The sequence below is a fragment of the Fusarium sambucinum genome, chromosome II (genome assembly GCF_050947815.1).
Source record: "Fusarium sambucinum isolate potato_lamoka chromosome II, whole genome shotgun sequence".
Lineage (NCBI taxonomy): Eukaryota > Fungi > Ascomycota > Sordariomycetes > Hypocreales > Nectriaceae > Fusarium > Fusarium sambucinum.
Window position 1 is genome coordinate 9,331,812 of NC_139293.1, and position 13,227 is coordinate 9,345,038.

The 13,227-nt window shown below is 40.5% G+C and overlaps 2 protein-coding genes across 2 annotated transcripts; both read right to left on the minus strand.

Annotated features, from left to right (window-relative positions):
• Positions 1 to 982: 982 nt before the first annotated feature.
• FSST1_010035 (esterase/lipase family protein) lies at positions 983 to 2,452 on the minus strand (the record flags this gene model as incomplete). The annotated part of the gene is made up of 6 exons (XM_083227063.1): positions 983 to 1,465; positions 1,526 to 1,813; positions 1,868 to 1,930; positions 1,983 to 2,208; positions 2,268 to 2,338; positions 2,408 to 2,452. 6 exons carry the CDS (start codon positions 2,450 to 2,452, stop codon positions 983 to 985), a joined length of 1,176 nt encoding a protein of 391 aa, XP_083085996.1.
• Positions 2,453 to 10,643: 8,191 nt separating this feature from the next.
• FSST1_010036 (uncharacterized protein) lies at positions 10,644 to 12,539 on the minus strand (the record flags this gene model as incomplete). The annotated part of the gene is made up of 2 exons (XM_083227064.1): positions 10,644 to 10,901; positions 10,947 to 12,539. The coding sequence occupies 2 exons, from the start codon at positions 12,537 to 12,539 to the stop codon at positions 10,644 to 10,646; spliced, it is 1,851 nt and encodes a 616-aa protein (XP_083085997.1).
• Positions 12,540 to 13,227: the final 688 nt, after the last annotated feature.

The window sequence follows — 13,227 nt, forward strand, 5'->3', positions numbered from 1 at the left end:
AATGATCGATCAATCTGAAGTTCGTAATCTAACGGGCGCCACTAAAACAACTCTAAGTTCGACATAAACATCAATCTCAACGTGCCATACAGTCTAGACCCTCAATTTTGTCCAATGAAGTAATGGCATTGAAGTCGAGGCTTCCTAATGAAACTCAATCATGACTAGGGCTGAACTAATAAACCTTATTTTATATCACAGCTTTGACATTGCCGATATATGCCATTAGACTAGAAGTATTGGATAAATATAGTAATAAAGGGCCGACTGTATGTCAAAGCGCACTCTGGTAATTAAGACTTCCCAGCGTTGTAAAAGCAAACCTATTCACTTATGGAACGTTACTCTCAATTAGGTTTCTCTGCAAGCAGTAACCAGGGCGCACTACTCAATTAGTTTAACTATCATTTCAATCTTGGATTTCTACTTATACCCAAGACCCTGTTCTTGAAGGGCAAACATCTGTGCGTTGCACTTACTGTTCGGCATTTGGACAGGTCTTTTCGTTTGCGTGATATATAGATTTATGTTCACATTAGTCAGACTTGCACAACTGTTTACCAGATCTGCTGCTTTGCATGTTGTTCTTGTTAAAATTCGGTTTATTTCTAGTGGATAAATACTGATATGAGAATGGCTGTTCATTTGTGCTGTAAACGATGTTGTTCTTGTTGCTTTTCCTCCCTAGTTAACCTAAACTCTTCACAGGGCTCAATTTTAGAAGTTGGGATAATCTTAGACCTCAAACGAACTTGAAAGATTACATAAAGCACTAGAATCGTCTTGTAAGTTTTATTCTTCATTTAAAATGACAGTATTAGATATACAAGCAAACATGGTGAAATTGATATAGCAGGTAATGAACCCATGGGCAGTGAAGTGCCCTTTAATAACTTGAATTGCTAACTTAGGGCTGGTTGATAGTTCAAGGAGGCTCGTATTCTTTCTGACATCCCTCCCGGGGCTTGCTCACCTCACCGACTTATGCCCTGGAAGCACATTCGGCATTTGATGGGAACACAGGCAGTTCAAACAGATGACGATGTAGTACCTCCAAAGCTCCGTAACAATTGTTGCTAATCTGGGTCGCCACGTTCTCTCCGCCATTTATGTCACTTTCGTTATCTTCGCCGAATTGCTGTGTTCGGTTGACGTTGCCAGTGATGGAACTGCTGTTTGACCGTCCATACTGTACGGTGTTGTTCTTGTTCCCTTGGACCCGAGAGACGTTTCTTGGCAGTCTCTTAGAACTTTCGTCCAGCAGTCTCTTAGAGCCTTCGTCTAGTTGCTCCTTCTTAGCAACCGCTGCATTAACCATCTCGGCTATGTTGTCCTCGACTTGCTGGTACGTTGGGTCGTCCGGTCGCGAGAACTTGCAAATTCGAACATGGTCAGCGTCTAACCCGATCTGTTTCTCACGGTGACCTCCGAGTCCTAAAGTCGCCGAACCTCGATCGACCACTAGCTACACGGTGTTAGCTGTCTCTGGCATGAGGGTGTATGCTCGTAGCAATTTCATGCTTACCTTGCGAGTTTTGCGGAGAGGTCTCGTTTCGAAGAAGCTTATGAATTGCAAATCCTCAAGTAGTTGACTGAACTCCTCGGTGATCCAGGCGAGGAAACTCGAGCCCCGTGTCAGAGCTTCCAGGAAGGTGTTTGATGGCGAGCCTAGTATAGCCCGGGCGACGAACGCAGCTGCAGCCCCAACGCCTGCTCCATTACCCCCCCGATGCGGTGTGCCAAAGAAGACCACTCCAAAAGTTGCGTCAACAATATGAGAGTAGTTGCCGTTACTTCTAGATACGGAAAGTGCCTGTGGTTGTTAGTTCTCCTGGGCTTTCCAATCTCAAACACAAAATAACCCTACCTGCTTGACAACAAGCCCTCCCAGACTGTGGCATATGAATATGATGGGTCGGCTAGAGCAGTTCTGTAGGATATATTAGAAGCTAGTGATGGTGACAAAATGAAGGAAGTCAAACAGTCCGTTTCGCTGATACCCGATTTAGAAGATTGGCGGCTTGTTCACTCAATCCCGATGTTGAAGTTCCAAAAGCGACATTGGAATTATATCCGAAGAGCATCACTCGCGAACGAGGAAATCGATTCGGAAGGAAATCTCTTAGCCAGAGTTTTCCTTCTGTCGTCCATGTTTTCTCTGCCTGGTTCGGGCGATCGAATGGGTTAAGGCCGTGAACAGCTACAATGCTACACCCAGTTAATGAGATAACGTAGACTTCAACATGTGATGAAATGGCAATGTATACTCAATTTCTGGATTTTCTCCCTCAAAGATGGTTTGAAGAAAGTTTTGAGACGGCACAATCTTCGACGGCGACTGAAGTAGGCGGTCAGCAGGTTGGAACTGGGCATTCAGGCTTGCAACTCAGGGAAAGTCAAGACATACAGGGTTTAGATACACAAGCAACTTGTCGTAAAGCCGAGAACTCATAGTAAGAAAAAAACAAGAAAAAATAATAATACTGACCTTCTGCTGTATCATGAATTACTATGAATTCTTTTTACAGTTCTCGAGCTCTCGTTATCAGACCCAAGCCTATACGTTATGCCACGTCATGATATGCACCTGAAACCGAATTTGGGCTGAGGCTGACTCGCCCAGCAAAGCCGGGCGTAAAAATTAATAAATTCATCGAACGATTGGTCTATTTTTATGCAGCCGAGACCTATAGATCATAAGGTAGAGACAGGCAAAAGTCCTTCAAGTCATTTGAATGAAATGACAAAACCGTATGAGGTCACCGACCGTTGTAAGACTTTCGACCACCACAAAAGGTGTCAGTACATCTTGAGCAGGACGTAATCACCTTGAAAAAGCAAGGACCTTATCGTTTTGGCGAGATTTTCAACCAAGGAAACGGAAAAGAACTGACACGAGTGAGACTCGACTGTTCCTCTCAGCTATCCTGCTCGGACGCTGACGCAAATAACACTTTGTGGCGATTCATCATCACCGCCGATCTGGGCCCAAACAAGTATGCAGGGTTACCGGACAAGCCAACTACATAGACCAGGCAATGGGGCTAGATCAATTTGAATGAAGCCAAATATCAGGCCATCGTGTAAGCAAAGGTTGCTGTGCTTGAATCATTGGAAAGTTGTGTTCTTCATAGTAGTTTAAGCGGACCTCCGGACGGTTTACAGCACCTTACGATAGAGTGAACTGAGCCTTGCGGAGACTTTTACACGTGCCCGCCTAGAATGCTATCCTACATGAGCTTCTGTAAGCGAACAGATCACACGTTATTTCATTGTTCAAAAGTGTTTTAAGAACGATCGAGTGGGGAAGTGGTGCGGGATGACCGACTGAGCTATCAATTAAGGATCCAGCTGGTTGCACCAAGTGAAGTCATTCCCATCGGTAAGCCACCTTACCTAGCAACATCAACTTCTGGATCCCGTCTTCAGTAGGCGAATAAAACCATTATCGCGACGAAAGAAATTGTCAAATGTAGTTTTGAATTAATGTTGTATTTTATATCCCAATCTAGCTCCTTCATACATTCAAAATGTTCAATAAGTTCGTTTCATTTGCTTACTTAGATTGCATGATTTAGACTTGACATAAGGCTTGGACGTGCATTTGCTAGTACAGAACAGAAACAAGAAATTACTGATCATTTAGCACCTAGTACAAGCGGAAGCAAAAACACATCCCCGTCTGGATGACGACAACATAGCAACGTGGCCGAATCAGGTACCAAAGGGCTGAAGCCTTCTTGGCAGTCGGTTCGTGTACCTTGTAGAGACATACCAATATGTGACGCCAATAGCTTACAGGTGGGCGACAAACTTGGTGTACCCTGAATTGAGGTACAGTACCTCGTATAAGTCTGGTGACTGGCACACGGTGACTGTCCGGAGCTGAAAGGGTGACAACATTGGCTCGAATAATGTGCAAGTCGTTCCTGAAGTGTTGGGTGCCTATCTCTATGAGAACCGGGTGGCTGGCTAGGCACCAGTTCATGATCCTTGAGCGGAATAAAAAACTATCTCAGATATGCCACGCTCGTGGGTAACGTCGTCGTATTTGTATCCTTAAGTCTATCGTACTAATGTGACGACTGTGTAATCGGCAGATGAAGCTTAATTCGATAGGCAATATACATTTCTCCACGACTGGGCTATCATCATCGACTACTGGGGCTCCAACGAAGTAGCATCTAATGACTTATGCCACACGACTGGAGATGTCCGTCTTTGGCATTGACACCCTATGAAAGCTTGCACCCTGGGGTGATGTCATGTTTTTTATGATCTCTTAAGCTTGCGCCCAGGCCTTCTCAATCTCCACTAGGTTTTCAAAAAAAAGGTTCATCTGTCCGTGCAGATTAATTATTTGACACAGTATTCAGATCAAAGGTTCTCTTAAGACAAGGTTACCTATCCAAGGCGTGACTCATACGGAATGAACTCTATCATAGACGTTACAAAGGAAGCGGGGTAATGGAATAACCAAAACTTGGAAGCTAGTCCATCTAGCGATTTGCGTTGTCATTGTTGTCACCGTCACTGTCACTGAAGCCTGCTACTTGAACATGTACTGTGTGGAAACCGACTTGAAGTCAAGGATTTGCAGACATATGCAACGTGGAACTTTCCAACGCATCAAGCCTTTACATCAATAATCCGAGTTTACCACTACAGCAAATACGACCACCTGCAATGAATACTCAAGCAGGTGTCGTAAGCAAGAGATATATTAACCCATGTGAGCAAGGGAGGATCATACAAATGCAGGAAGCGGCACGATATCACTGACAATTACCTTCTCACTTGCAGAAATCTAAGATGTCGATCGTTGATATGGTTGAAGCAGCCTACCAATTTGTGCGGGATTCTTGTGATCAAACCGAAATGAACTGGAGATACAACATTATTGCAAAGCGCGGCTCCCTACCCGAAGACGAATTATGGAACAAAAACACGGTCAAGGGTAATCACAATAAGACAGCCCAACTCGGACGAGGCAATACGAACAAAATCTTCGGTGACAGGAACACCGTCGGAGAGGTCGGGGACAAAAATTGTAGCCTGACTAAAGGATGTTCAAATGGGGTAGGGCAGAAAGGCAATGAACTCGAGAACTATCTTGTTGGGAACAAATGTCTTACTTATGAGAAAGTTGGTCATGAAAAGATCAATCTGGTAATGAGTGATTGCAAAACCACGAGAGAAGAAGTTCGAAAAATGATCTCGGACTTGTTTCCAAGCCGTTTGCGGATTCTTCTCTGGTCAATTGTATCCTAGTATTATTCGTTCAGAGGGGATATGGAGTGAACAGAACTGAGACCAAGAAAGATAATTTTGTATTTGCTGGCTTTGAGATGCGACCTTTAATCATGCTGAGAATGTACACACCGTTGAAATTGACTATATATCTCCGCCATCTGAAACTCCTATCGATCGTCGGACGTGTCGATTTGTATCATCGCCTGAGAAATCTGTAAGAAACGAGTGTAACAACTGCAGTCGCAAAAACCAGGGAAATAGAAAACTGCATTGTGATCTGACTGTTCGAGTTTTCCTCTCCGTCAATGTCGTTAAGATTTCCCCTACCCAGCTGCAGATTTTGATTCAGCCTTCCAACAATTTTATTGATGTTTCTGGGCACGAAATCAAAGAACCGTTGCGGCCACGGAGAGGATCGATTTTCAGAGTCATTGGCGGCTTTGGGCGTCGAGGTTGGCTTAGGGGAACTTTCCGAGGAATACGTAGGGGTCTATGCCACTATCTGCCCCTCTGATAGGGGAGGGTATTCGTTTGCGACCGAGACTGCCCTATTTTCTGAGGTATAGTCTTCGGTCGTCATAGTTGGAAGAGGTCCCGTGCGGGGGAACGATCTATGGAAATATGTCATTAGTATTGATAGGTACTTATTGATATAATGTCAAGGAAGGGTAACGATTATATCTGTGAGTAAACATGACCTACGTAATGCTTGGAATTATGGACATGGTATTCGACAAGAATGGTCTGTTTTGTGGATGTTATAACCAGTCGGAGAGATTTCGCGATGACTGAAGATAGTTAGCTGAGTAGCTTGAGGAGAGACCCGGTAGTTATTAAAGGTATTATTTATAGGATATAAATTTATACATACTTAAGCTTTTACTTAAGCTTTTTTAATTTCCTTTTAAGTATTTAATAAAGGTTAATTTATTTATATAAATTAAATTTTTAATATAATTTAAATTAAAAATTCTTTTAAAATAAGTTTTTTTTTAATAATATAATTCTTATAATATAAAACTTATAATAAAGATTATAAAAAAAGCTTTTATTATATTAAAAATAATAATAATTTCTTTTTTTTATAACTTTAATTAATTATTAAATTAAAAACTATTTATTTTAAATATTATTTTAATAATTTATATTTTAATATATTTAAAATTATAATTAAATATAATAAAAATATAAAATTATATATAAAGATAATAAACCTTTATATAATAAGTAAAAATAATAATTTTTTTAAAAATTAAGCTAATAGCCTTTATTTATAAATAAAATTTATTAATTTTATATAAATAAAATTAAAAAATAAAATTTAAAAAAAATAAAAACTTAAAATTTTTTAATAATTTAAAAAGGTTATTTTAAAGAAAAAGGCTAAACTATTTAAATAATAAAATAAATTCCGTAAGGTATTTAATAAGATAATTTTATATAATAATTAATTTAATTAATTAAAAAGCTATTATTTTTTATAATTCTTAAGCTTTTACCTAGGCCTTTTTAATTTTCTCTAGGTTTTTAATAAAGGTTAATTTATCTATATAAATTAAATTTTTAATAATAATTAAATCTAAGGTTCTCTTAAAATAAAGTTTCTTTTATAATATAACTTTTTTAATATAAACCTTATAATAAAAATAACTTATAAAAAAGCTTTTATTATATTAAAAATACTAATAACTTCTTTTTCTTATAACCTTAATTAATATTACTCTATTAAATAAGATTAAAGTTAATTAATTTTAGTCTTTTATTAAATATAGTTAACTTATTATAATTCTTATATATAATATTAATTATTAAGCTAAAGGCTATTAATTCTAGTTATTACCTTAATAGCTTATATTTTAATATAATTAAAATTATAATTAAATATAATAAAAATATTAAGCTATATATAAAGGTAATAAACCTTTATATAATAAAAAAGAAAGATATTCTTATAAAGGTTAAGCTAATAGCTTTTACTTATAAGTTAAGTCTTTTAATTTTATATAAAAATAATAAAACAAAAAAGCTAAAAGAAATATAATAGCTTAAAAAGGTTATTTTAAAGGAAAAAGTTAAACTATTTAAATAGTAAAATAAGTTCTTTAAGGTATTTAATAAGCTAATTATCTTATATAATAAATAATTTAATTAGTTAAAGAGGTAAATAATAATAGCAGTTAAAGCCTTTAAGTTATAGCTACTAGAAAAAGTCTAAATAAAGAAGCCTAAAGTTAAAGGCTTAATATAAATTATCTAGTTAATTAATTAAATAATATTACTTCTATTATAAGAGATTTATAATATTATTAACTAAGGAATTAAAAAGCTATATTATAATAATAATTAAGGCCTTTAAGTTATAATTAATATATTAATTATAGCTTAAGATTATAAATATATAAAAATAAAGTATTAAACTTAAAATAAGCCTAAATAAAAAAGCCTAAAGCTAAAGGCTTAATATAAATTATCTAGTTAATTAACTATAAAATGCTGCTTTTATTATCTTAAGAGATTTATAATATTATTAACTAGGGGTTTATAGGATATAGTTATTAGAGGACCTTTAATAAGCTAAAAGATTATATTTATTCTCTGGATAAGTATCTCATTGCTTAGGTTTTAATCACGACTGCCTGCGAAAATAGGCTCTGCAATAGTTTATAGAAGGGGTAGTTTTGCTGCTATATATAGTTAACGGCCTGCATCCGTAAAATGCCTAGGTGCTAGCTTTAATAAGCCTTAAGAAAAGCCTAGAGGCAGAGATAGGCAGTTTTTATAATAAAATGCAGATAGTAAGTAAATGAGACTTAATTTAATATAATTTATCTGGTTCCCTGTTTCATTGCATTGCTTACCTTTCCTGGCCGGAGAATACTATACTTGTATAATAATAAGGTTACTAGCTGCGAAAGGTGCTAGTGTTTATGCTGCAGAAACTAGAATTTATTTAAACTGCGCGTCAATGATATCCGTCCACACTGATAACTGCTCACGTATAAAAAAAGAAACATAGTAATAAATAGAATTAAAAAGGAAAACAGACAAAACAGAACTATGACGTAAGATTTATCACTATTGGTATCTTCCTCTTTACTTTTCGTTTCTCGAATTTCTACGCTATAATGTTATTCTAAACTTCTGAAACTATTTCTTAGTTTATAAATAAGATGGAAAGTTATTTATATGCCTGTTAAACTAAATGTCCCTTTGTAGTAAGCATACGGTGTAACTCAAGGGCTCCTTAATGAGGCTAAGGCTATAACTATAGAAATGCGATACTACCATAAACGTCACAAAGATGCATTAATTGCTATGATTTAAAGCACGAGTGTATTTTTGCTCATGGTCTCAATTACAATCATGTCCGTAGGTTTTGGGATTACTTCTAGATAATATTTGTTCCCTGCCGATTATGATGATTATCCGCACCCCACGCCGCACCACGTTCAGTTGGGTTGGTTCGTTAGAGCATGTTATCGACATAGAATATTTGACTGCGACGGTGCGAGATTATACAGACCTCCGAAGTCGAGTGCCCTGTGTGCACGCAGAAGGCCAAGCACCAAAGGTTCGGCTATTAGCTAAGGTTCCCAATACTCAAACCCAGTCCATTGTTTCATACGATTGGCTAATCTGAACAAATGGTTTAACAACAAGAGACAAACGTTGTGGTGTTGTTCTTTGATAACTTCTATTATTCCATAAGTCAGCACAACTTCGCCGGGCCTGCATGTATCACCGGTCACAGGGGGTACTGTGAAACCCAATCAAAGAGACGTGATCGTTGACCTGGGTCCCGCTGGTCATACGAGACGTGATCGTAGATCTGGGTCCCGCTGGTCATACGAAAAAACGGGTGTAGAAGCCATTACCTCCTACGGCCTATCGATTACCGCAAATCATATGACAACGGTCAAAGGGGCTGAGCAAAAGTATTTCCCACGTTTCACCACTCGTACTGAGATACTAAGGTTGATGGTTATATGAAGCATTAATTGATGCCTAGGTGTATCACCATTATCACTTTCCATAAAAGTAAACAAGCATCCACTTCACAATTCAATTGAAGGGCTTTGTTTTGACACCTTCAACCCTTCGTTGTAATTTTTGAGCCATTGAGCATCTCGAACCGACACCTCCGTACAACTCTCAGTGCTTCAATGGCTCATCCTTACAGTCGCCCATCATTCCCTAGCCGACTCTTCTAGGATAGTGACCATGGGAGTTAGACTATTTACTTTCTCTATCAAGCTCGCTCTGATAAAACTTGCCATGTATTATGAGCGTAAGGCCCCTGTGCGTTACCCAAGTCGCCAGGTCAGCAGAGGTACAAGCAACTTGAAATTTCGCCGTGGAGTTGGTTCCTAAGCCTTTTTCATAGTCCCGGTCTACCGGAACACCTATCTGACTATCGAATAGTATCATCGGTCAATCCCCATTGTTATTTTAAGGAGTGTCGTCTTCCGCTTAGCACGAAACTTCACCCACGCCCTCTTCGGTCCCTAGTCTGTATCAGTGATCTCGGCATCTTCTGCGTTTGCCTTCTTTTCAGTATTTGCTTCCTTGGACTGGTAGTGTCATTTCGCTCAAAGACCTACAACATTTCCATCATCAACGGCAACTATAACAATAATACTCAACGATCATGATGCATACGCTTGGAGGGAAGATTCCGCAATCAATAGCTCACAGGGGTATGGTAGATACCGAGACCCAACGTATCGAACCTCGCTAACAATTACCCAAGACCTAAATGGTGTCCAACGGCACTTGTTATGTTGCGGTCATTGACAAATGTGGCTATTTCAACAGATCCTACCTTCGATAACGAACAACTCGGCGGTAATGTCTTGGAAGATAGCAACAGGGCCGCACACATGCCCCCCGCACCCCACGGACTGCAGTCTCTCAGGGTGTTGGTTGGCAGGGACTTGAATGAGCAGCAGTCCATTTTCATTTTAGACGAAATACAGAGCACAGAGATACGATTCCTTGTGGCAAGTACAAAGGTGGTCTGTCAATGTTAGGCTCTTATTTTGTCACAGCTTTACATAGACACGATAGACTATAGAATGTTAGACCTTCAAAGAGCTCAGGCTCTTACACAACAGCTTTTTCGTTGTCATCCTGGTGAAAATCTTTTTACTTCTATAGCTGGGTTCAAATGTTATCAACATTTCGCTTCATATAAGGTATCGTTTCACAGAGTGACGCATTTTCTACTGTTACCAAAGCAATTGCATTTATTAAATTCAGGTGTGACGTTTAAACGTTGCCCTCTTTAGTTACTCAGAAGTGGAGAGCTGAGAGTAGCGCAGAACAAAGCGTTGTGACTGGGCAAAGGTACTCATGGTACAGCATAATTTTTCAAACCACTACTGTCCTCTTTATTTGCTTTTCTTATTTCGTTTCATGTTTCCCTCATTGAGCACTCGATCTCCTGTCCTCTTCGTCGCTTTTTGCTCCCTCTGAGCTTCGATCTCCCATTCTGTCGCCTTTCGCGGTTTGTACTGCCAGCAGGGTTTCGAATTATCAGCATAATGGCATCTATCATCGCAAGCCCTGTCGCGAGTCAGACACAAACAGGGATTCTTGCGGCTTGCCGCATTACATATCCCGCCACAATCGCAGCCATCTTTGAGCCACTACATAGTATTAGTACCCATCATGTGTAAACGAGAAGAACTTACATCTAAAATATGGAAAGCCTCTTCCAAATCTTTTTGGGGTGGCCAAGGATATGCTTTAGGATCGTTTTTCCACAATTCAAGAAGTATGGTCATCTTGGGAATGAACTGCCTTGCCATTGCTTCGTTTGTCAGAGCCGGGTTCTCTATTTCGGCCTTGGTATATTTTAAAATGCCTAATAGATGAGAACTGTGCCAGTGCATAGTTCCCGTCATAAGACAATCCTCCAATGTGATCGGCGCGTGCAATGTGTTCGGTGGCTGGATAAGCATATCACCTTCATCAATGAAGATGGCGATACCCCCATCCGGAACGTCCCCTTGAAGATCCTCAAGGGGTACATTGGGCCAAAGAAGCCAGAGCTTCTTGCCCTCCTCGTTAAGAGCCGTGGTATACACCCCATGCCGGTCGACATGCGCAAGATGTGCAGCACCCTTGGAAGCGAGGAGCTGAAAGCCAGTGCAATCGTCAAAGTCATTAAAGGCAGGCTTTTCAAGCTTTCCGTTGTCTGTGCGCGCGAGCTCGATCATCTTGTATTCCATGCGGTCGCGAAAACATTCGGGTACAGGGTTGTCCTTGATTAGGCCGAGGTTGAGAAAGTTGACAGGCTCACCCTTTGCGCCTCGCCGCTCTTCATAGAGGTCTAAAGCCTTTCCGGACTTCAATCTCTTCGGTTCGTATGCTCGAGACTTCTTGTCAATTGACGCTCTGAAGTCATGGACGTCAAGGTGCTCCCTGGCTCGAAGGATGACAAGGAACTCGCTGATCGTCATACGGCGGGCGCCGCGCCCTTCAACAATAACCATCGGGATAAGCGGCGGTGCTCTATCCAATATCCGTCCGGCTTGTTCCATGTCGCATACAATGACATTGTCTTTCGGCCGTGAGTCGGGGTTCATCTGGAGGTACTCTTCGGCGGAAATGATCTTTCCAAGTGAGCATTTCCCAAGATACTTGATCATCTCTACCGAGTCAAGTTCCGCACGGCTGTTCTTTCGCGATTTAGACTGCTGTGTAATGTATAAAGCCTTGGCATCTTCCAACGCTTTGCCCGCTTTGGATTCGTACTCGGCAATGAGGCTCGGGGGCTCGCGGGCTTGCGATTGTGGTTCGAAGCCATCATCGAGATTGGACGGCGAAGGGGTATCGGCTCTGTCGCCGCCGGAGGCAAAGACTGATTGTGACGGCAAGCGATTTGTTGACGAGGATATCGGAGACAAAGGTAGTGAGGCTGCGACTGCGCCTGGGGTTGATGGCTGAAGGTAAGCAGAACCTTCTGATCCATTCAACGGACAGTTACGATCGTGATGGGCCTTACCTCTAGGCGTGAAGGCCTTCCCACAACCACGCGGGCAGCTCTGGCATAGTAACCCATGATCGACACGGTCCGTTTGTCTTTCGAACAACTTGGGGCATCTATCGCATTTGAAGCCTCGTCCAGTTACGCAGAGCTGAGCATGCGAAGCCATGAGCCTCGCATCAGCCGTACAGAACTCGCGACATCGTGCGCACTTCTGACATTTAACTCGGTGCTTTTCCCATTTCACATAAATCTCGGTACAAATTGGGCATCGTATGTTTGCATTGTATGCCATCGCGACATCGCTCAAGGCTGCTGAGCCATTGCTGTTGCATGAGTTTGGCAGGATAAGAACAAGGTGTTCTTTGTTTCCCTTTTCGTCTGTTCTTTTTGGTCATCTCTACTCTACCAAGGACGTGCCAAGCCAACAAGCAATCTGTAAACGAGGCTCTGAGTGATGTGACATTAATGGCGGCAAGCCTACAGATGGACGCTCAGCTAGATGCCTGAACCTGATTTTAGATTCCACTCTTTTCGGTGATTGTCACAAGATTTCAGAACTCTACATTTTGTTAAAGGCAGGGGATTTCAACATCTTTCACTGGTTATTTTAGAGTTCAAGTACAAAATTGTCTTTAAAATCTGGAGATAAAATTCAAAATGGAGATTGATAAATCCTTACCGCCGATGCTGGTTGCGCATTTATATCACACCAGACTCCACTGTGGCTGTTTGCTTCTGCCAACAATGGAGAACGATCGACTCAGTTGATCCTCAGATGCAGTACGTTGAGTATGAACTGCTGGTCCGTCAGATGGCGAATGAGCCACTGAGTTCTCAGTCTATTTGTGGGTAAGCACGCTAAAACCCTAGTCCGTTAGTGCATGAGCGGCTAGGTCCTTAGTCCGTTGGTGCATGAACGCCTGAGTCCTTGATCCGTCACTGTATAAGCCATTGATAACTTCTAGGCCCACTGATCAACA